Here is a 23,158-nt window from a genome sequence, read left to right as displayed (position 1 = left end):
ATTGGATCTTGTTAGACCTGTGTAAGCCTTGGCTGCTCATGGTGACAAACCTGATCTTTGTTTCCAAAACTCGAAAATTTTGTGAAAAACCGATAGTTGAATCATGTTTACAGTGTTGTAGTAGCCGTGTTGGTCCCAGGATGTTAGTGAGACAAGATGAGTGAGGTAACATCTTTTATTGGTCCAACCTCTGTTGGCGAGAGAGACCAGCTTTTCAAGCCACACCGAGCTCTTAGTGGGAAAGGTACTGCGAGAATCACTGGTAAATGCAACCTCCCCACAGACCAGGACACACCAACACAAAGCGGCACCAGACCCCGCCAGAACAACAGATGCGAAACCTGCAAGCATATCTCCACTGCTACAATGATCAACACCCCCAGACCACCCCTTTCAAGATCCATGGGTCCTACATGGGGCTATCACATGTGGTGTTCCTCATCCAGTGCACTAACTGCCCCAACAACAACTGTGTGAGTGAAATCAGACAATCACGATGCTCTCGAATGAACTCACATAGGAAAATGATAAAAGACAAAAATACCCTCTTTATTGTGAGTGAGCACAATTCTGACAAGGCGGTCACTCGCTATCTGACCTATCAGGCCACATCCTCAAAGGAAACCTGCACAACACTTTCAACAGATGAGCCTGGGATCTTAAATGCATTACTCTGCTAGACACCAAAAATCATGGACTGACCAGAGACCCTGGATTTATGGCTTATCACAACAATCTGTAACCACTGACCCCTTTTTTTTTGTACTATGATGACAGAGGTGTTAACGGGCCGCTTTACCTTGAATTGTCCCTTATAATATGTGCTAACTACTTATGCTAAAAACGATCTGTCCCACCATGCATTTAGCTGTGATGCTCAGAGAACCTTTCCCAGACCCGAAGAAGAGCTCAGTGGAGCTCAAAGGCTTGTCTCTCTCACCAGCAGAAGTTGGGCTAATAGAAGAGGTTACCTCATCCACCCTGACAACTTAATCAGAAAGTCATTATCTGTCAGGGGCCTGGGGAATGTTTTAGATGAAAGTCTGTGGACAGTTCTGACCCTGAAAGGCGCCTGCACAGTGTGTGTGTGTGTGGGTGTTCCTACCCTATATTCTGGCTAATGGCCCTGTCTCACCACTGCCCCCTGTTGGATGAACTGAGGCCTGTTTGAGTGTTTGCACCACCTCCTATAGATACCAGCCATGCCTGGCAAGGCTCTATACAGCACCTGGCACAGCAATCAATGTTCTGTACATGCTGCCAGTCACTGCAGTACTGAGTGATGCAGTATGATGATAGAGGCAGGCTCCAGCGCCAGAGCAGGGCCGGTTTTCCCCTTCCTGGGTAGCAGTGTCTGCTCAGCAGCGTCTATGATGGTGTATGGGTTTTCACTAGGAGTTGGTGCTGGCTCTGAATGTGCTCAGACCACAACGCATGCTGATCTTGCCCACTAAGGCCTCGGGCCCGACAACAAGCTCCTTTGCCTCTGCCACCCAACTGTCTTGTTCTGGGCAGATGTAGTTTCTTTGTCCCTGAAGATGGTATAGGTCCGAGGCCATGGAAGATGACATGGTCCCAGCCTAAGTTCCCTCAAAGCTGCGCAGCCACACAGCAGGCTATCAAGGGCCGCGCAAGCAGGGAGAGGCGTCCCTCCCCTGGCCCCAGGCTGCTGCAGTGAGAGAGGGCTGGGGGGAGTCCTCTCTCCCGGTTGCAGCTCTCAGGGCAGTCTGCACCCCAAACCTGTCATCCCTGTTCCCACCCCAGAGCCCGCACCCCCAGCCGGAGCTCTCACCCCCTCCCTGCACCCAAACCCCCTGCCTCAGCCCTGAGCCTCCTCCCACACTCTGAAATCTCAGCCCCACCCCCACGAAACATCACCTCCATATTGGTGCACATAACAGAATTCATTCTGCACATGGATGTAAAAAATTAAAGGGAACATTGGTCCCAGCCCCCAGTCCCTTGCATAGGCGCTGACTCCGTGGGTGCTCTGGGGCTGGAACACCCATGGGAAAAAATTGGTGGATGCTCTGCACCCACCAGCAGCCAAGCTCCCCACCCTAGCTCACCTCACCTCTACCTCTACCTCCACCTCCTCCCCTGACCACGCCGCAGTCCCTGCTTCTCCTCCCAGCACTTGCTGCCACGAAACAGCTGTTTCGCGGCTTAACAAGCTCTAGGAGGGAGGAGCGGGAACGTGGTGCGCTCTGGGGAGGAGGCAGGGAAGAGGCGGGGCCGGGGTGGGGATTTGGGAAAGGAGTTGGAATAGGGACAGGGTGGGGGCGGAGTTGGGGTGGGGACTTTGGGGAAAGGATTGGAATGGGGGTGGGGCAGGGGTGGAGTTGGGGCAGGGGCAGAGCAGGGGGGTCGAGCACCCACCGGCGCCAGCAGAAGTCGGTGCCTATGGTCCCCCGAAGGCTTTAAATGCTAGGCCAGAGCCCAGAGTGGATGTGAAGCATGCAGTGGGCTCAGGAGGCAGGCTGCTATGTGGAGAACAAGCTGGCATCTCTGGCTTGCCTCGGCTGATGATCTAAGGGAAGGGGAGGTATGGAAGTACAGGCCTGAACTGATGAGAACTTGGGCCTCAGCCAAGAGGGCGAGGGGGCAGCAAAGTCTGCGGTTTGCTATTGCTTCCTGGCAGTGCTCCAAGGCTTTGTCCTGCTCCCCTGAGGGCGCTAGGGTAGGGGAAAGGACCGTGACACGGTGTAACCAGACTTGCAGAACCCAGCAGCGTCCCAAAGCATCTCGCCAACCGGGAAGGGGCAGCATATCGACTGCATTGTCCCATCAGGCCCTGGTCCCTTAGCACCGCTTGTCTCCATGTGCCTGCTTACTAACATTGCTTCTCTCTCTCCTCTTTCTTTGCACCCATCTCCTCTCAGTTTCTGAGCAGAAATGTGGCCGTGGATGTGTCAGTTAGCGTGAAAGCCCTTTACACTGAAACCAGAGCTTTTCTGGAAGGAAAACTGGTGAGTGCATGGCTGGTGAGGAGCCAATGCCCTAGGGTGCTTAGTCTACTCTGCTCCAGACTGCGGAGGAGGGTGCGGGGGGGCTGGTTTGTGAGATTCCCTTGCATGAACCCCCCTTGCATTCAGCATGGAGATCAAAGCTGTAGCAAATGGCAGAACATGCTCCAGGTTTCATGCTGCAGGACAGGGAAGGGGGCTACTTCCCGTGGAAGCTCTGGCAGGGACTGGAGGATGTGGTTAGGTGCAGGGGGAAGCTGGTTGAGGGGGCAGGGCATGAGGGGAAGGCATGGGGAAGCCCAGGAGGGAAGAGAATGTAATGTGAGGTGTTGAGCTGAGGCCCTGGGGGTGACAAGACTACCCGAGTTCTCATTAGATCACAAAAGTAGCAGTACTTTGACTGGTTCCTCCCTCAAACCAAGCTCTGCCCTCCTGATGGCAAAATGAAATGCCTCAGTAAACTGTGCTGAACTTCATAACATGATCATCATCCCTCTCCTTGCTTCCGTGCTTTGATCAGCAGCAAAATGGGTACTGTTCATGGGTGGGTAGTCATCATTAGGGCCCAGAGTTAATAGATCGCCAAGACAAACAGAGCTATTAGCTAACAGAGCTCTTGTTTCAGACTGTCTGCAGTCTCAGGCAGACCTCACTGGATCAGTTACTCTTGGTGCATGACTTGAAGGTTTTCTTTTGGTAATCATTGTAGAGATTTAATTAATTTTTTTAAAGCCAGCTCAGCTTTTGGAGCAGTGGGCAGCAGCCCCTCCTGCAAAGCACCCTCTTTCTGACATGCCATGAGCAAGCTGGTGTGACCATCGGTCATTGTAGGGTTCAAGGGCCACTAGATGTGTGAAGCGGGGAGGGGACCAGCCCCCCCGCCGTGGCCTAAAGCTGGGTGCTGACCAGCCCAGTGTTAATGGCAGAGTAAAGGAGGACATCACGCTGATGTCAGCCAGCATCGCTGCCACTCTAACGTGGGCTGCCAGCTCGGTGGTCTGTAGTGAGAGGTGTGGGTGACACAAATGCTATGCCACTCTCCGTGCCTGGAGCTGACTGGATGAGGCAGTTATTTCCCAAGCAGGTGGATGGGCCCGCTCTTCCTCCCTCTTCCTCTTGGAACCAGACTGTGCTGTGTGCCACCTCCTAGCAGCACCTGTTCCCCTGCATGCCAACTCTGTGTGCCAAGCTGCTCCCAGGCGCCCTGCACCGCACAGGAACCCAGCCAGATATGGCATCAGAGGTGCAGCCGGAGCTGTTTCCTTCAGCTCTCCCTGCCTGGGCGGGGAGTGTGTGAAGAGGGGAGAATGGCTTTAACAGGACAGTTAAATCCCCCCACCCCCACCCCCACCCCCAGAAGCTCCACCGGGAGTGCAGCTCTTTCCCTTGCTCCATTTCCATACAAACTAACCAGAAGATGGAACTTCCATCACGAGCTCCCTCCTCTCCCAGTTCTGTTTAAAGTGGCAATGAGCTTGTTGCGCCAGTGATCAAAACTTGTCCTTGATGTCCCACTCCTTGACACAGGCAGGGGGTTCAGTTATCCCTGAGCTAAGCAGCCTTCCCAGTGCAATCCAGGTTGCTGCAGAAGGGCAATTCTCTGTGGCTTTGAAGACAGCTACCAACAGGCCTTTTCCACGCCACCTGGCACCATGACACCACACCCCCAACGCTGGCCCTGAGGCAGTTAGTTAGCCCCATGGCGGTCACATGCTAGCCCTCTGTTCAATTCATTGTCAGATCCTGATACTTGACTGAGAACTGAACTCTGCGTGAATGCTCAGGGTTCCAGGACACTGCTGGAAAGACCCCAGCTGTGCCCTGGACCATGAATTTGGAACAGCCAAAGCAGAGGTGGGTCTTGAAAGATCTTTGCCAGGTTTTATGCCAGACTCATTCAGTGAACAGGATGCTCATTCCCAGTCTGCTTTCATAAAGCTGGGCAGGGAATGGCAGCAGGGTTTGGACCTGGGAAGTTCAGCCCCACAAGCACAGACTTCAGCCTCTGGAGCTAAGAGAGTCACTCTGCTAGCTGTTAGCAGTAGCAGGCTGGCTTTCTCTGTGAGCTCAAGCTACTAGAAGGGAACATGACACCCACTGTTCTTGGGTGGATCATGCTTGTTCTTTACTTTAGCACCAAGTTTTAGTAGAATATTTCAGAGACACATAGCCCCATCCCCCTCTCTTTATGAACTCTGGGCATGATGAGAATGGAGACAATTTAACACCCAGTTTTGCTCTGCCTTTTTGCATCTCTGATCTTAGACAGGTTAGTTGGTCAGTGTCATTTGGGTTTAGTTGGTGTCACTGCGGGGCTTTCATGTACCCAATTGTAACTGCAGGAGTAGCCAGTCAAAATACTGCTGTCATTGGAGATTTTGTTTCTAAAGGGAACACTCCCAGGGAGCTTAGGTTCTGTAAAGGTGAAGTCCTGGCCTCGCTGACATCAGAGGAAGTTCTGCGATTGACTTCAACAGAGCCAGGAGTTTGCCCCGGGTTTTACAAAACCTAAATGTGGGGCCTTGACCTTGTCCCTTAGCCCAGGTGCCCTCCTGTCCCAGCAACGGGGGCTGTTTGAGAGATGGGAGAATGATGGGAACGGACAGCCAAGCAATCGGTAACTAGCGGAGGCTGGTATCAATCTCAGCAGTGAAACCCAAAGGGGAATGGGCAGACTTCCTCCCCGGGGCTCATCCTTGTGGTTAGCTGAGCTCCAGTCCCAAGCAGATGGAGCCGTAAGGCAGGTCAGTGCATCGTCCCTGCCCGTCCTCTCCAGCGGTACCCACGGCACGCGCTCGCACGATGAGCTCTGCACGGGACGCTCATGGCTCTCTCCCCCAATCCCTGCAGCAGCTGGACTCCCCACAGCAAGAGGAGGGGCTGCAGAGAGCCCTGAACACCGTCAGCCAAGAGCTCCAGAGGCTGCCTGACATCCACTGGCTGGCGCCCATCATCAACTCTGCCGAGGAGGTGGGTGTATGGGGCCACTCGGGGGCAGTTTGGTGGGTCATTCCTCCTCCTCCCCATGCTGGCAGGAGCCTGCCTGATGCCATTGCAGCCAGGGAGGGAGAGTCAGTGAGGCAACCTGGCCTAGTGACCAGAGCGGGGGAGCTGAGTTCTCTTTGGGTGACCCTTGGCAAGGACCCTGTTAACGAGCCTGCGCTGGGCCCTTCGCAGCCCAGCCCCTCCCATCCCACTGAGCTGGCTTTGCGTTAGACTGGACCATCCCCTCCCCCATCCCTTCATATACATCCATCCTGAGCCCCGTGCTTCTGCAGGGGGCTTAACACCCAGAGCCCTGAGAATCAATAAACCATTGCAAATAAAATGGGACTTGGGCCTCCAGACTCTTGCATGAGTCTCCCAAGAGACTGCAAGATCTGTCTGCCTTCCTCCTTCTCCCCGCCTCCCCCTCCCTCCTCTGCTGTCCTCACTCTGGCCCTGACCCTGCAGTCAAATCTGCCCCGGCAGACCTTGCTTGGGTCCTACTAGAGTGCTGAGCCTCCTCATGGGCCTGATTGAAGGCCAGGATGAGGGCCTTAGATTATTATCTCTTCACAGCAGGGGCCTGGTCTGAATAAGATCCCCCTTTGTACGGTGCACTGGGAGTCTCAGCTGTGCATGTGTCAGATGTTGCTGTGATGATGGGGCCTGCTCGGAGGGGGCAGGGGTTTTTGGGGAATCCGGAATACTTGGAGCACAACGTGTCTCTGGGAGGCCCAGAGCGGAGAATCAGGGCTGGCAGGGGAGGGAGGGGTGCACATCCTGTGAGCAGATGAAGAACCAGCACTGGATTTCTCCATCCGGTAGTGCAGCTAAACGTACAAGTGACTCCCATTGACTTCAGTGGCACTTGCTCATGTGCAGCAGCTGCCTTTATCGGGCCTGTTCTGCTCTCTCCTGGTGACTCTTCTTGTGCCCTTCTTGTGGCTGTGTTCCTGGGGGCACAGGCCGTCCAAGAGGAGGGTTTATCATTCAAGGGAGCCCAGCAAGTCTAACACCAGCCCTGCTGACCTCATTACAACAGGGTTGCGACCTACTTTGAGGTCCTGACCCACAGTTTGAGAACCGCTGTTCTAACCCCATTCGGTGGTAAAAACGTCGGTGTCCTGACTAGACTACACCCTCCACAGGACTGGTGGATCTGGGCTGGCTTGAATCGCATCGGCCAGTGCTGGGGATGCCAGGGCAGAGCTGGGATAGAACCCAGGTGTGGTTAAGCACTGGCTCGTGCTGCTGGCAGGGAGAGGTGGGCATCTGAGGAGGGCATGGAGTGGCACAGATGAAATGCATGGCTTGTGAACCTAACCCGTTATCCTCTCTGCCGGCCTCGGGCACCAGGAGAGCTCCGAGAGCAGCAGCAAGAGCAGCCTGAAGCTACGGATCAACATTCCCAAGCCCAAGAAGGACAAGGATAAGTTTCAGAAGCTGAAATCCAACAGCATGGTCCCAGGTAAATCTCTCCGGAGCAGTGGGCTAGACAGGCAAAGCGGCCTCCGCCTCCCAAGCACTAGGGAATGTCCTGGACCTGCCATGCTACCAACCAGGCACACTACCGCAGCCAGAGTAAATCCGTACCATGGTGTTGTGTCGCTGGAGGGCACTTAGACAAGGTGAGCAGTCGAACTGTCTAGAGCAGCGCCGCAGGACTGCCTGCCCATCTGCCCGCCAGGCTGGCTCTGATTGCAGCCAGGCACTGAACCATGCCGAGGATGGAGTGACTGGCACAGGGCAAGGGGCACAGCTTGCTGGGTTGTCAGCTCAAAGCTCCTCTCTCAGAGGAGGGAGTTATAAAAATGGAGTTTAGAAAGAAATGTGCCTCATGGGAGGATTTTCCAAAGTGTCTAGGGGATTTAGGAGCATGTCCCGTTGACTTGCTGTGGGACTTGTGGTCCGAACCCTCTCAGACGGGTTTGACTGTCCTCCTGCATTGGCACCAGCTTTGCAAACAGACCCAGTGCTGAGTCTCCCAGCCCCGGCTGCCTCGCTTGCCCGAGTCTGGCCCTCAGCCCCGCTCCATGTCCCAGCCCCCTGGTGCTGGCAGGAGAATCCCCTCAGCAAGTCTCAGGCATGGAGAGTTCAGGGCTTCCTCCTGGTGCCTTGGTTCCTTATCGGAAGCAAGGGCTGGTGGTCGGTGCACAGGCTCGGCCATCCGTTTTCACCTCAGCTCTGTCACACTCGCTTCGTGACCCTGAGCCCATCAGTAAATGAGCTCCCCCGGGGGCATGGGCTGGATTAGGCAATGTTGCGGCACTCTCAGATCTAGCCCTAGTGCATTACTCCCATGCCCGCTCAGGGGGCCTCCCTGTGCCCCCTGGCCATCCGCGTGCAGGCTGGCTTTCAGGCCATACCCCGTTCTTCTGTCTCCCAGGGAGTTTGCAAGGCTGCAGCAGCTGTAAAGGGAACGGAGAACCCTAGCCTCAGGGCTTTTGAAACAAGCTACAGGTGTCCCTAGCCTCTGTTTGCCAGAAGCTGGGAATGGGCGACAGGGTATGGATCACTTGATAACTGCCCTTTTTTATTCATTCCCTCTGAAGCACCTGGCATTGGCCTCTGTTGGAAGACAGGATACTGGGCTAGATGGATCTTTGGTCTGACCCAGTATGATTGTTCTTATGCCAGTGTTTTGTGTGGAAATGTCTCTGGAGTGCTGGGGCCATGAAGGGGAGCATACGGGGCAGGGCCTCCCGGGGCCTCAGAGGGGAGCGTATGGGGCAAGGGGCTCTGCCTCCTGACCCCTCGGAGGGGAGTGTAAGGGGTGGGCAACTCAGCTCCTGAGACCAGTGCTTGGCCTCTGTTCTCACCACACAGCTTGGTCTCTTGAAGAGATCAGAGTCCCGAGCTGTGTGTCCCGAGACGTGGGGCCCTGGGGGCACAGCAGCTCTGTGCTGCATGGCTCTGGTACTGCGTCTTCTTCCCTATCAGGGACACGTGAGCAGGGCACTCCTAAATCGCAGCTGGCAGGTTTGGTTTTGCTTTTCATTCCTACGGGCCCAGGGGATCGGTTTGACCATCGGCATGCTGTTGGGCCATGTGCATCGTTCAGGCTAGCGCTTGTCCCAGCCGTTGTGTGAGCCGCGCGCTGCTCATGGTGGACATGAGAACTGGGCCATACGCACATGGCTCGAACTTCAGTGACTGTTAGGCCTTAGCTCTCCCCAGGCCCCAGAGCACATTTCTAAGCCCTCCACTGAGAATGGGGAGGCCAGCTCTAGCATTCCTGAAGTTTTGCAGGGAAAGCAGGTGGGGGAAACCCCTTTTCTGGGCATGAGTGGAACCGTTCACAGCCCACCGGCCTTTTTCCCTCTCACTAGGCACCACACATGATAGACTCACTGCAATGGTTCTGTGCTCCTGCTGGGCTAAGGCGTCCCTTTGCAGGCGCCTGGCTGTCCATGCAGCATGTTAGGTTGATGCTCTCAAAAAGAACTGTGAGCCATACTGAAACAGCTATCGCAGGTCATGTGACCTCCAGGGCCAAATCTGTACCCTCCAGGTCACCTACTACCCCGATCCCAGCTCTCGTGCTGCTGTCCATGTAGGAAATAGAGATGGGCCGGGTTGTGAGACCCTGGGTTGCTTTGGGAATAGTCTCTGTGCTAGGGAGGTGAGGGAGCAGAAATCAATGGGATTCCGGCAGGGCCCCTCTCCTGAGCAGAGCTGCCTGGAACAGATCCTGGCTGTAGCAAGGGAGTGTTTCCATCTGGGGGTGCGGGTGGCACCCGAGCCCCAGGCCTGCGATCCTGCCATGCTGGAATGCTGCTGCCTGCGCTCTCACCCTGCCTGGCTTTGTGCTTCCCTGTGTGTGCGCGTGTTGCTTTCGGCTGCGCCTCTGCCCTCTTTTCGCTGCTGAGTCGATCGTCTTTGCTTTCCCTTTTTGCTAGTGGAGAAATGGGGCGCTGAGGAGGTGGCGGCCTGGCTGGACACGCTTGGCTTAGGGGAATACAAAGACATTTTTTTCCACCATGACATCCAGGGCTCAGAGCTGATCCTGCTGGAGAGAAGAGACTTGAAGGTACTCGCATGACTTGCTTTTCTGACTGTGGCAGTGTGGCTCTCTCCACCAGTGCACCATTGAGCTGCATGGGCACAGTTATGGGCAGAATGCCGCCCGATTGGTGCAGCCTGGCTCCTGGCAGAAAACCATGAATGATTGTTAGCCAGCTTGGAATTGCATTGGCAGGGCTGCGTTGGCATGTTAGCCCCTCACCTGGAACCCAGTCATTGGCACGGTACTTGAATGGCAACGGCGGGGCTGCACTTGCATGCTGCACCTGCCCTATGAGTCAGTGTATTTGCATTTCGCTGCGGGTGGTGCCACGCCATCAGAATACAGGCTCCTTGAGAACCAGGGGAGGCATGGTGTTGCTGCACAGCCCCGGCTTCCCGCAGCCAGGGGGTGGGATGGTGACTCCCAGCCAGGGACTCCATAGCACAAGCCAAACCTCCATTCATCTCCTCCAGCTACCTGGCCCGGGTGATCAATGAAACACCCGAGTGAAGGTGGGGCTTGGGAATGGGATCCAGAGCCTACCACCCCCAGGACACAGGGTCATGCTCATTCCTAGGAAGCCAGGTGAAATGAGCTGAGAGGAGTGGGAGAATTGCCTACTGAGCAGGTGTCCCTATCACATCTGGTAGCAGTAGGTCTCTTCCTGGCAGACAGGCCCAGAGCTGAATTGGGCCGTGGAGACCGCACCCTGCTCTGAAGGAGCAGCTGTGCCATTAGCCTGGAATCATTTCTCTAGGCTACTGAAAACAGCTGTTCCTCCAGTTAATACACTGAGGGCCAAATCCACACCGGTGCTTGGCGCCAGCCTGCCATTGATTCACACGGACATTAGAGCCTGGATAACTTGAAGAGTTCTTTTTTTTTAATTGTTGAAATGTCACATTTTTTGTGGAAACTTTTGTCAAAATCCATCTGATTTCATAAAAATTTCAGTTTAGCCGAAACAGCATTTTCCGATGGAAAACATCCAACTACAATTTTTCAACCAGCCCAGCCCCGCTCCCCCGACCAGCCCTGTCTGCCCAGTACACATGCCCTGCCCCACTCCTACCAGCGCCCTGCCTGCCCCAGTTCACACACCATGTTCCAGTCTCCTGACCAGCCTGACACCTGCCTGCCCAGTACACACTCCCTGCCCTGCTCCTCCGAGCTGCTGCCCCCTCAGCCTGCCTGGTTCAAATGCCTTACCTCACTCCCCTGACCAGCCTCCCTCCTGCCTCCCTGGTACACAAGCCCTGCCCAGCACCCCCAACCAGCCTGCCCTCTGCCTGCCCCGTAACCATGCCCTGTCCCACTCGCCTGCCCCCTGCCTGCCCGTTTCACATGCCCTGCCTCTCTCCCCCAACCAGCCTGTCCCATCTGCCTGGTGCACATTAGCTTGCCCCATTCCCCCGACCAGCCTGCCCCCTGTCTGCCCAGTACACAGGCCCTGCCCCGCTCCCCCATCCTGCCAGCCCCCTGCCTGCCTGGTTCACATCATGCCCTGCCCCACTCCCCTGACCAGCTTGCAACCTGCTTGCCCAGTACACAGTCCCTGCCCCGCTACCTCTGTCTGACCGGTAAACACACCCTGCCCCACTCCCCCATCCTGTCAGCGCCGTGCCTGCCTGATTCACATGCCCTGCCCACTCACCTGAGCAGCCTGCCACCTGCTTGCCCAGTACACAGGCCCTGCCCCACTACCCCTGCCTGCCTGGTACACACACCCTACCCCACTCCCCGATCCTCCCAGCCTCCTGCCTGCCCAGTTCACACACCCTGCACCACTCCCCCGACCAGCTTGCCCCCTGCCTACCTGGAACACATGCCCTGCCCCACTCCCCTGACTGGCCTGCCACCTGCCTACCCAGTACACAGGGCCTGCCCCGCAATCCTGCCTGCTTGGTACACACACCCCGCCCCATTTCCCCCATTCTGCCAGCCTCCTGCCTGCCCAGTACACACAGGCTGCCCCGCTCCCCCGACTTGCTGCCTCCTCAACCTGCACAGTTTACACATCCTGCCCTACCCCACTGGGGGAGGTGGCTACAGCATGCCTTTGGATTCTCTATTCCAGTGTCTCCTCCCCCACCCGCAGCCAGGGTGGGCTGTGGATCAGGCCTCAAAGCCCTCTTTGGTGCGCCCCCACCCCCGGGTTTCGGGGCTCTCCTCCCCTGTGGGCAGCCCCAGACCCCGACTGGCGAATGGAAGGCAGTGGGTCCCAGCGTGGGGCACCATCCAGCTGCTGCTGCCAGCCTGGTAGGCGGGATATGCCATCTCTGGGTGCAGGGCCCACTCTTAGCCAGCCACCTGGCCCAGGAGAGTCTCAAATACGCCAGCCTCCTGGCTGGATTGGACTCGCAGTTTGCCTGTGGTGAGAGCTGCTTCCTGTGGGGGGCTGGATTCCGACCGAGGGGCAAGCAGATGGTTGGCTAGAAATCCAGCAGGGCTTTTAAGCCAGTGTTTTCCTGGCTGCATTTGCTAATGTGTCGCTGTGCTTCACATGTTTCAGAGTAGCAGCCGTGTTAGTCTGTATCCGCAAAAAGAAAAGGAGGACTTGTGGCACCTTAGAGACTAACCAATTTATTTGAGCATAAGCTTTCGTGAGCTACAGCTCACTTCATTGGATGCTTCATGTGCTTCACATGCCACTGAGCTCTAGAACTTGATCCTGCGCACGCCGCCAAGACTGCCAAGGGAGGCTGGGGTGCAAGTATTGCAGGACTGGAGCCCGAGTTCATCAGTAATAAAAATGTCCCTAACCCTGTGATTCAGAGACACTTTGTGTATTTGTCAGGTGCGTGTTTATTCAACCCACACTTTCTCCTCTCTTCTTTTATTCAGGATCTGGGGATAACAAAGGTGGGCCATATGAAGAGGATTCTCCAGGGAATTAAAGACATCAGCAGCCATCCCTAGCAAAGTATATAAAGGGAAAAGAATGCAGCCAGTGACCGTGATGAGGAATCTTAATTCTGGATGGGCCCTCTAGAACCTGAAATCTAGAACAGGCACTCTAGAACACTAGCAACTTCACAGTCATTCTAGAACGCTAAACACCTAGGCATCTGTTCTCGAGCATGTTTGTTCCTGATGCAGATGCATCCCATCAGCAAACGGCCCAGAACGGGATGCTGTGGAATCCTTACACTAGAACATTTCTCATCGCCACTCTCAAGCGTGCCCCTGAAGAGTTTACATTTCCATGTTTGCCAAAGATCATTGGTCTGTGCGTCTTTGCCCTTGATTGCCCTTGTGGTTTTGGTTTCTGTGCTTGATGGTTTCAGGTCAGCAGTTCATTTTCGTACGTACCTGTGAGCAAGAAGGAAGGATCAAGCTGTATGTGTGCTGCTGGGGTTGCCAGGTTTCCATAGCAGCTGAATCACATTTAGTTGGCTACTTTCAGGCTTCAATGTGAAGGAGACGGAGTCAGGTGAGAGCAGGCAGCCAGCAGCAAGTGGTGAGGTGCGAGCAAACGCCATGAAATGGCCAGATCTGTGAGACTACGGCGCCAGCTGGAGCCCATCGGAGGCAGAACACTCGACAGTGTCAAAGGCTACGAGTCCTCATGTCCCACCTTCAGGGAGGGACAGTGCCTCTTTGACAGGGCTATGGGGGAATGGGCACTAGGGCATGCCTCACCGGCACCATGGCTTTTCTAGTCTTCATTTCAAAGCTGTGATACGTTTGGGCTCGTGGCAGCGTATCCTGTCCTGGAAGGGTACAGTGCATGCTGGGCCACCTTTCCTGCCCGCGTCTCGTCCAAAGGCCGCTCAGAGCAGCGTGTGTATATATTGCTTTAGTTTGCCAGTTTCCTGCCTATGGAATGTAGCTGGTTCCTCCAGCAGTACTGGGCGTATTGGGTTGTCTGCTGAGACAACTGGACCCTTGTCCTGGCCCACCGGCCCTCATTCCTCTTGGCTTGGTTGTTTTGAGCCAGAGGTGATGGAGATCCCTTTAGCCTCACGGCACTACATGGGTAGCATGTTGGTTCCCTCCTCTGAATACCAAATCTCTTGGGTTCCAGAACCTGAAACTCATCATAGGCCGACCTGACTCGCATTGATCCCAGGGGCACGTTAACCTCGTGAGCCACACCTGAGATCAGGCCTCCCACTGTCCGTCCCACCCAAAGGCAGCTCACGTTCCCTGCCACCATTCAGTGCCATTCAAGAGGCTTCTGCGAAGTAAAAATGGGGAACTCAAGGCTCCTCCTAGCCTGGAGCAGAGGATGGGGCTCCTTCCGGGCATCGAGGGGGACCAGCTTACGCAGGCTCGAGAACCTTCTGACATTTCAATATGGCAGCTTTGGAAGTTGTAATAGTGAAATACACCACACAAAAAAAAACAAAACCCCAACCTCCCACCCCGCTCCACTGTTGTTCAGCCATAAAATGTATTTAAACTCTGTAAATAGTTTCAGAGAAAACATATTTATTGCAGTGAGATGTAAACCTGTAATTTATTCTGTCCTGGATTGAACTGGACTAGGTTGGTGCAGCAGGTACTCCAGCCTCTGACAATTACCAGCCACCAATGCTCCTCTGGTAGTCGGAGGCCTCTGATCTCTTCCTCGCGGTTTGATGTTAATTTGGAAAAATTGCCCTGCTCAATGTAATAAAGAGTCACCTCCCAGCTTCATTGCCCCAGAACAGTGATACAAAAGGAAGAGGCAGTCATGAAGGTGGGAGGAAATTATTTGATTTTGAAAAAATCTCCTTGAAATATTGAAAAACTGGTAAAAAAGTTTCCCACCCCTTGTGATGTCGTCTAATCAGCTCTATAATTGACCCATCCCCAGGCCTTTGTGAGGAGCCAGCATTAAACCCTCCCACTCACTGGGAAAGGTGAGAAATCACTTAAACTTAAGTCCAAAATTTCAAGCAACTGCCCATTGTGGATGTCCGATGTAAGCTGCCTGGAGATTGATTATTCCAGAGGGGCTAACAGCTCACACCTTCTGCTGATGCCTGCTGGCGTGGCAGGGCCCAGCATTTGTGAGAATCAAACTCAGGGTGCTTCCTGTTGGACACCCAAAAGGAGTGGCCACTTTTGAAGAGGTGAGCTTTCCCATTACACTGAGACACGCACATGGCACTGGCCCTGCAGTAATGGGGCTGGGAGGAAATCTTATGCTTTAAGCTTTGTCCTAAAGTTCCTACAGCTTCGGGGGATGAAACCCATTCCTTAAGGGCTGGGTTTTGCTCTACAGCAGTATTGCCGCTGGCCCACGGACAGCACTAACAGGGTCGCCTCAATGCAAAAAGGTGTTTCCTTCCGACTAGCAGCTGGGCCCACCTGGGGCTGCATTTCACCCACTGGTGCCATGTTCTGCTTAAAAGTGCCACTGTGGCTGCAGTCCAAGAACTGGTGAAGCAGCGGGAGAAGGCCAGAGCAGCATGGACTGACCTGGGATACCCACCACTGCCATGGCCTTTGTGTATCACTCCATGGAGGAGCCAGGAACCAGCCACCTTCCAGCAAATCTGCTGTTAGGACAAAGCATTAAACACAGCCGCCATGGACTCTTGTGCAATGGCCCCAAGTCGGGAGGGGAGCTGTGTGTTAACACTGGATGGCAGTGCAATGAATCACTTATGAATGTATTGTAATATCACTGCCTGGACCAGCCCTGGTCCCCGCAGAGCAAGTTATAGGGCCTGGCTTTGGGGATTGTCTTGTGAGGGTTGGAGTTGTACCTCCATCACCCACCTTTGTCCTGCTGTGTGTGCCCCAGATAGAGCCATGCACCCAGGAGGCTGGGGCAGGTGTCAAGGGAAACAGCCTGCCTGTGCTCTCTGCAGGCGGGGTGGGGTAGTGCTGAACTCTTGTGCGCTAACCTGTGATCCAGTGGGTGGTGTGTATAGTGACTGTGAATGTAGGGATGGGGTGGGGGGAGGGTGTACATGGGGGTGTTTAAATGACCATTTCCCCAGAGGTAGCTGCTGCCCTATATAGTCTCCATAGCATGGGCTGGGCTAGGCTGGGCCCAGGGGGGAGGGGTAAGAGCCTGGGATGGGAAAGGCCAGAACGGTTAGGCTACTGCAATGTTCCCTCTGGTCACCACATAATGCAGGGGGAGGGGGGTTCGACGTTGCCCTTCTACCCTTCATGCAGCCCCAGGGACAGGGTGTCTCCCTCGGCTTGGTCCAAACTGAGCATAAATCACCATTAGGCCGACCTGGCACCATTCATCTCCTTCCTGCAACTCCCCAAGAGGCAGGGCTGTAATGGGAGCACTGCCCCACATGCTGCTGTTCCTGCAGTGATAAGTCCCTGCAGAGCTCAGGTCAGCAGGTGCCACCCACACCTTCAAGACTGCTAAGCAGGGGACACCTAATGGCATCACTGCCCAGGAACAGGGTTTAGCCCCGAGGCCAGGAGCAAGAAGAACTTGTCCTAGCCTCCTCAGTTTGCACCAAATTTAGTCAGACAAGAAAGTGGGCTCCCCTCTGATCTCTGGCCTCAGCCAGTGGCCCAGTACAGCTGATGGGGGCCCCTGCTGTGGGAGGCTGGAGCCAGAAGCAGCCTGTTTATATTAACAGGACATTTATGTGTGCCGGTAACTGAATTGGCCAGGAGCTGGCAGCAGCAGCAGCAGCTCCTGCCCTACTGTAAATTAAGTCGTGCCAGGGAGAGGCTTCATTGCAGTGAGACCCAGGACCTAGGCCAAAAGCAGCCAGCCCCATGCACTGTTAGCAGTGTTTGTGAAATCCTCTGTGGCCTTACGCTACTGTCCAGTGGTGGGGGGTGGGGCAGGTACTGGCTGATTAGAAGCAGAGGGCTGGGAAGCAAGAGTGGAGGCAGCAGTAGGTGAGAAGATTGGAGACCCTTCCCCCCCTTCAAAAAAAGCCCCTGCCCTTGAGTTTTGCTTGACTGTGTCTTAGCCTGTTTGTTATGGGCAGGCTGAAGGCAGGAATGGAAGGAGGCAGTGGGCCAGCTACACCCAGCCTGCAGAGTTTGGGGTGGGGAGTTTGCTAAATGTAAAAGATTAAAAATGATGGAAACATTTGCGTGTGGTTTTACTGGTGCGGCTTGGGCTAGTTGAGGGGACAGGCTGGATTCCAGGTGTGAGGGGTTCGATCACAGAAAACCCCTTTTGGGACTGCCACCTGATGTGCTGAGACTACCTCAGAGCATGTTTCCTGTGCCAGCTTGGGACTTCAGTCGCCTGCCTGGTTTGAGCCAGACACGCTTGCTTGCTTGCTTGCTGCAAACTCAGACCGAGGTCTGAACCACGTCCCCCCAAAGCTGCAGGCTTAACTGAAAACCGCTTAAGAAGTGCTCCTGTCTCCAGCGCTCAGATACCCAACTCCCAATGGGATCCAAACCCCAAATAAATCCCTTTTACCCTGTATAAAGCTTATACAGGATAAACTCAAATTGTTTGCCCTCTATAACGCTGATGGAGAGATATGCACAGCTATTTGCCCCCTCCCCCATATTAATACTCTGATAAGTAAGAAGTGATTCTATTAAATACAAAAAGTAGAATTTCATAGAATATCAGGGTTGGAAGGGACCTAAGGAGGTCATCTGGTCCAACCCCCTGCTCAAAGCCCCAATCCCCAATTTTTGCCCCAGATCCCTAAATGGCCCCCTCAAGGATTGAGCTCACAACCCTGGGTTTAGGAGGCTAATGCTCAAACCACTGAGCTATCCCTCCTCCCATAAGTTGTCCCAAGTAATAACAGACAGAACAAAGTGAATTACCAAGCAAAATAGACTAAAATATGCAAGTCTAAGCCTAATACAGTAAGAAAACTGATTACAGATTAAATGTCACCCTCAGAGATGTTTCAGTAAGCTGCTTTCATAGACTGGACACCTTCCTAGTCTGGGCACAATCCTTTCCCCTGGTAGAGCCCTTGTTCCAGCTCAGGTGGTAGCTAGGGGATTTCTCATGACTGCAGCTCCCTTTGCTCTGTTCAACCCCCTTATATAAACATCTTTTGCACAAGGGGGGAATCCTTTGTCCCTCTCTGCGTTCGCACCCCTCCTTCTGAATGGAAAAGTACCAGGTTAAAGATGGATTCTAGTTCAGGTGACATGGTCACATGTCACTGTAAGACTTCATTACCCACTTGCCAGCCCACAGGTATACAGAAAGACTTACAAAGAAACAGAACCATTTACAGTCAATTGTCCTGGTTAATAGGAAACATCAAAATTCCAAACCACCATCAACAGCCCACACTTTACATAATTACAATGGGACCTCAGAGTTATATTTCTAGTTTCAGATACAAGAATGAAACATACATACAAATAGGATGACCCCACACAGTAGATTATAAGCTTTGTAATGATACCTTACACGAGACCTTTTGCATGAAGCATATTCCAGTTACATTACATTCATTATATAATTTTATGAAAATATGCTAGAGTGCAGTGTCATACCAGGGGGAGCAGAGAAATGTCATTTCAGCTTTCAAGTGAGCCACTCAGATGGCCAACCCCAGCCCTTAAAACTCAAGCCAGGCCCCCAAAGCATAAGCTCTGCCTAAAACTCACAAAATCTTGGTACAATAAATGTTGGGGGTCATTTGGTGCCTGGGTCTTTCAGGGGTCAGTTTCAAGCTTCTCCCCAGCCCTGATGACTAGATGCTCACCTTGAAAATGAATAGCTGCAATTCCCTTGATCCCCTGACTCCAGGACCTGGGGCTTTAAGAAAAAAAGCATAGCAGTTGTGGCTATTAATGATTATGGTAGTAGCTAGGAGGCCTAGTCACAGAGGACGATGTGGGGTTAGCTGCTGTGTATACACACACAAAACACAGAAAGATGTAATAGGGTTACCATAGGGGAGAGGGGGCTATTGTCCCTCTGGATAGAGAAGTGTGGGAGGGGAGGCAACTGGTATTGTTAGAGACCAGTTTACCTCAACCTGAGTAACTCCCTGCCCAGCACACGCAAGAGGGCCAGGGCCTGACCAGCAGCCCCTGGCCTAACAGCATTGCTCTGTTTCATACGTGTGAGCTAAAGAGAACAGCTTCCCACTTATCCCCCATGCCCCCTGTAGCACCCCACCCCTGGCACTGTGCTGGGAAGCCACCTGCTGATGTGTTGTTCAGGCCTTGGAGGAACAGCCTGAGTCCAGCCCCACCGGATGGGGGTGGGGACTGCCCAGCATTGCACACCATCAGGCTGATTGTAGTTACCACAGCCTTTATGGTAGGGAGCATTGGGGTGTTTGCATCATTGACCACCCAAAACACTGCAATGGGAGGGGCTGGTTGAGGGCCCCAGTTCTGCCCCTCCTAATGCTTCCAGCCATGGTCTAGTTTAGAAACGATTCCAGCCCAGAGTGAGCCAGGCTCCATTTTACTCCATAACTCTGCCTCCCCCAGCCCACATGCAGAGCCAGGCTGGCTGCAGCTAGCCACAGTGGGAGGGAGCTGGGTTCCCAGTGCCCCGAGCCCCATGCAGTGACAAACCTGCAGCCTTAGCGAGCCCTCTGTGGGTTACTCACATGCAGCACTAGGCTGGGCTATGGGGCAGCAGGGATGGAGCTGGGTGGGAGCAGCATTCACCCTGCAACAGCTCACATGGTGTTGCAAGGTGTTGTCAGAGCTGTAAACAGGGGAGTTTGCTGGGGGAAGACTAGGAGAACCAGGCAGAGGAACAGACAGGCTAGTGAAGGGAGCGTGTGATGTTCTGGCAGTGGTGTGGTGCTCACTGGGGGGTTTGTTTTGCTGTGGGTGAGGGTGTTTTAGGTTGATGTATGTTTCCTGGACCAACAGGACTTAGGTGGGAAGGCTGTGACAGATACAGAGCAGCAGTGGTAGTGACCCAAGCAGTGGAAGACACAGTGAAGATGACTGGATGTGGAAGCTGCGGTATGTACAGAATCCTGCAAGGGGTACCTGAAAAGAGTTTTGTCTGCATGAAATGCTGCCTGATGGAAGAAAAGATTGAGGATTGGAGATGCAGGTGGAAACTCTGGTTGAGTTTAGAAGGGGGGGGAGGGAGGGTCAAGCAGATGATGGAGCAAAGACATGAGGAGGCTGAAGGGAAAAGCTCAGATTTACAGATGGAAGCAGGACCAAAGAACGCTGAGGGGAGACTGCTGGGTGAGGAAAGTGGACAGTGGAAGCACGTGACTAAGAGAACCAGGCAGAGGAAAAGACTGACTAGTGAAGGAGAAACAGAGCTCAGGAACAGGTTTGCAGAGTTGGAAAATGAAGAAGGGACACAGCAGGTGGTCACTGAAGGTGAGAGGGCAAGGAAGAAGAGAAGAGCAGCTAGTCCTATAGGAAGAGGGGAAGAGTCAATGGAGATAACACCAAATATGAGCCCCAAGAGGATACGGGATGAGTTGCAGAGGATTGCAAGGGAGAATAGGAATCAAGAGGACTTGCAGCCAGAGGGAACAGGGGATAGACCGGAGAATCGCACCATCAACAGGAAAAGGCAGGTCTACATGATTGGGGACTCCTTACTGAGAAGAATAGACAGGTCTGTCACCAGAGCTGATCCAGAGAACAGAAGGGTGTGCTGTCTGCTGGGCGCTAAAATATGGGATGTGGACCTGAGGCTGAAGAGGATCCTAATGGGAGCAGGAAAGAATCCACTGATTGTCCTTCATGTGGGAACAAATGATACAGCTAGATTCTCGCTGGAACATATCAAGGGAGACTATACCAGGCTGGGGAAGACGCTTAAGGAAATTGAGGCTCAGGTGATCTTCAGTGGGATTCTGCCTGCGCCTAGGGAAGGGCAACAAAGATGTGACAAGATTATGATGATCAACAGCTGGCTCAGGCAGTGGTGCTATAAGGAGGGTTTGGGGATGCATGGCCACTGGGAGGCATTCATGGACAGAGGACTGTTCTCTCAGGATGGACTTCACCTGAGTAGGGAGGGAAATAGACTTCTAGGATGGAGGCTGGCACAACTGATTGAGAGCTTTAAACTAAGAATCTGCAGGAGATGGCTGGGAGATGTCCAGGTAATCTCCATGCCGGATTTTAGCACTGAGAGGGAAGAAAACAAAGTAAGAAAGGATACAGCCGTGGGTAGGAGAATGGACATAAGGAGGAAGGGCAGTGTGGATACCAGTCTAATAGGTGATACTGGCAAAAGAATGTCTGTGTGTATATCGAGTAAAGAATGTGAGCGAAACCAAACAGCAAAAATTAAGATGTTTGTACCCCAGTGTGAGGAGCCTAGGTAACAAAATGGAGGAACTAGAGCTACTAGTGCAGGAAGTGAAACCAGATATTATAGGGATAACAGACACATGGTGGAATAGTAGTCATGACTGGAGTTCAGGTATGGAAGGGTATGTGCTGTTTAGGAAAGACAGAAATAAAGGCAAAGGTGGCGGAGTAGCATTGCATATCAATGATGAGGTAGACTGTAAAGAAATAAGAGGCGATGGAATGGATAAGACAGAGTCTGTCTGGGCAAAAATCACATTGGGGAAGAAAGCTACTAGAGCCTCCCCTGGGATAGTGCTTGGGGTGTGCTATAGACCACCGGGATCTGATTTGGGTATGGATAGAGCCCTCTTTAATGTTTTTAATGAAGTAAATATTAATGGGAATTGTGTGATCATGGGAGACTTTAACTTCCCAGATATAGACTAGAGGACAAGTGCTAGTAATAATAATAGGGCTCAGATTTTCCTGGATGCGATAGCTGATGGATTCTTTCACCAAGTAGTTGCTGAACCAACAAAAGGGGATGCCATTTTAGATTTGGTTTTGGTGAGCAGTGAAGACCTCATAGAAGAAATGGTTGTAGGGGACAACCTTGGTTCGAGCGATCATGAGCTAATTCAGTTCAAACTAAATGGAAGGATAAACAAAAATAGATCTGTGAGTTGGGTTTTTAAATTTCAAAAGGGCTGACTTTAAAAAATTAAGGAAATTATTTAAGGAAGTGGATTGGACTGAAGAACTTGTGGATCTAAAGGCAGAGGAGGCCTGGAATTACTTCAAGTCAAAGCTGGAGAAACTATCGGAAGCCTGCATCCCAAGAAAGGGGAAAAAACTCATAGGCAGGAGTTGTAGACCAAGCATCTCAGAGTGGTGATTAAGAAAAAGCAGAAAGCCTACAAGCAGTGGAAGATGGGAGGGACCAGCAAGGAAAGCTACCTTATTGAGGTCAGAACATGCAGGGATAAAGTGAGAAAGGCCAAAAGCCATGTAGAGTTGGACCTTGCAAAGGGAATTAAAACCAATAGTAAAAGGTTCTGTAGCCATATAAATAAAAGAAAACAAAGAAAGAAGAAGTGGGACCACTAAACACTAAGGGTGGAGTGGAGGTTAAGGATAATCTAGGCATGGCCCAATATCTAAACAAATACTTTGCCTCAGTCTTTAATGAGGAGCTTAGGGATAATGGCAGGATGACAAATGGGAATGAGGATATGGAGGTGGATATTACCACATTTGAAGTAGAAGCCAAACTCGAACAGCTTAATGGGACTAAATCAGGGGGCTCAAATCTTCATCCAAGAATATTAAAGGAACTGGCACATGAAATTGCAAGCCCATTAGCAAGAATTTTTAATGAATCTGTAAACTCAGGGGCTGTACCCTATGACTGGAGAATTGCTAACATAGTTCCTATTTTTAAGAAAGGGGAAAAAAACGTGATCCAGGTAACCACAGGCCTATTAGTTTGACATCTGTAGTATGCGAGGTCTTGGAAAAAATTTTGAAGGAGAAAGTAGTTAAGGACATTGAGATCAATGGTAATTGGGACAAAATACAATATGGTTTTACAAAAGGTAGATCGTGCCAAACCAACCTGATCTCCTTCTTTGAGAAAGTAACAGATTTTTTAGACAAAGGAAAGGCAGTGGATCTAATTTACCTCGATTTTAGTAAGGCATTTGATACGGTTCCACATGGGGGATTGGTTAAATTGGAAAAGATGGGGTGGATATGAAAATTGAAAGGTGGATAAGGAACTGGTTAAAGGGGAGACTACAACGGGTCATACTGAAAGGTGAACTGTCAGGCTGGAGGGAGGTTACTAATGGAGTTCCTCAGGGATCGGTTTTGGGATCAATCTTTTTATTACTGACCTTGGCACAAAAAGTGGGAGTGTGCTAATAAAGTTTGCAGATGAGGCAAAGCTGGGAGGTATTGCCAATACAGATAAGGACCGGGATATCATACAGGAAGATCTGGATGACCTTGTAAACTGGAGTAATAGTAATAGGATGAAATTTAATAGTGAAAA

General features: G+C 52.6%; 1 protein-coding gene across 15 annotated transcripts in view; it reads left to right on the top strand.

Moving 5' to 3' along the window:
* The window catches only part of DGKK (diacylglycerol kinase kappa), a 152,887-nt gene extending 135,921 nt beyond the window's left edge, over positions 1-16,966 (top strand). For 9 of the 15 annotated variants that reach the window (XM_043522399.1, XM_007056242.4, XM_043522404.1 and 6 more), the window contains 5 exons: positions 2,883-2,969; positions 5,817-5,936; positions 7,308-7,419; positions 9,851-9,981; positions 12,802-16,966. In XM_043522399.1, the coding sequence (XP_043378334.1) occupies positions 2,883-2,969; positions 5,817-5,936; positions 7,308-7,419; positions 9,851-9,981; positions 12,802-12,876 (525 nt within the window). In that variant the 3' untranslated portion in view covers positions 12,877-16,966. The remainder of the gene's footprint in view (positions 1-2,882; positions 2,970-5,816; positions 5,937-7,307; positions 7,420-9,850; positions 9,982-12,801) is intronic. The other 6 variants (XM_027818616.3, XM_043522409.1, XM_043522411.1 and 3 more) reach the window with 3 other exon arrangements.
* The last annotated feature ends 6,192 nt before the right edge of the window (positions 16,967-23,158 follow it).

This window comes from Chelonia mydas, chromosome 9 (assembly GCF_015237465.2).
Source record: "Chelonia mydas isolate rCheMyd1 chromosome 9, rCheMyd1.pri.v2, whole genome shotgun sequence".
In the NCBI taxonomy this organism is placed as follows: Eukaryota; Metazoa; Chordata; order Testudines; family Cheloniidae; genus Chelonia; species Chelonia mydas.
Note: the sequence above shows the minus strand (reverse complement) of the source record. Positions and strands in the feature narration are given on the sequence as shown.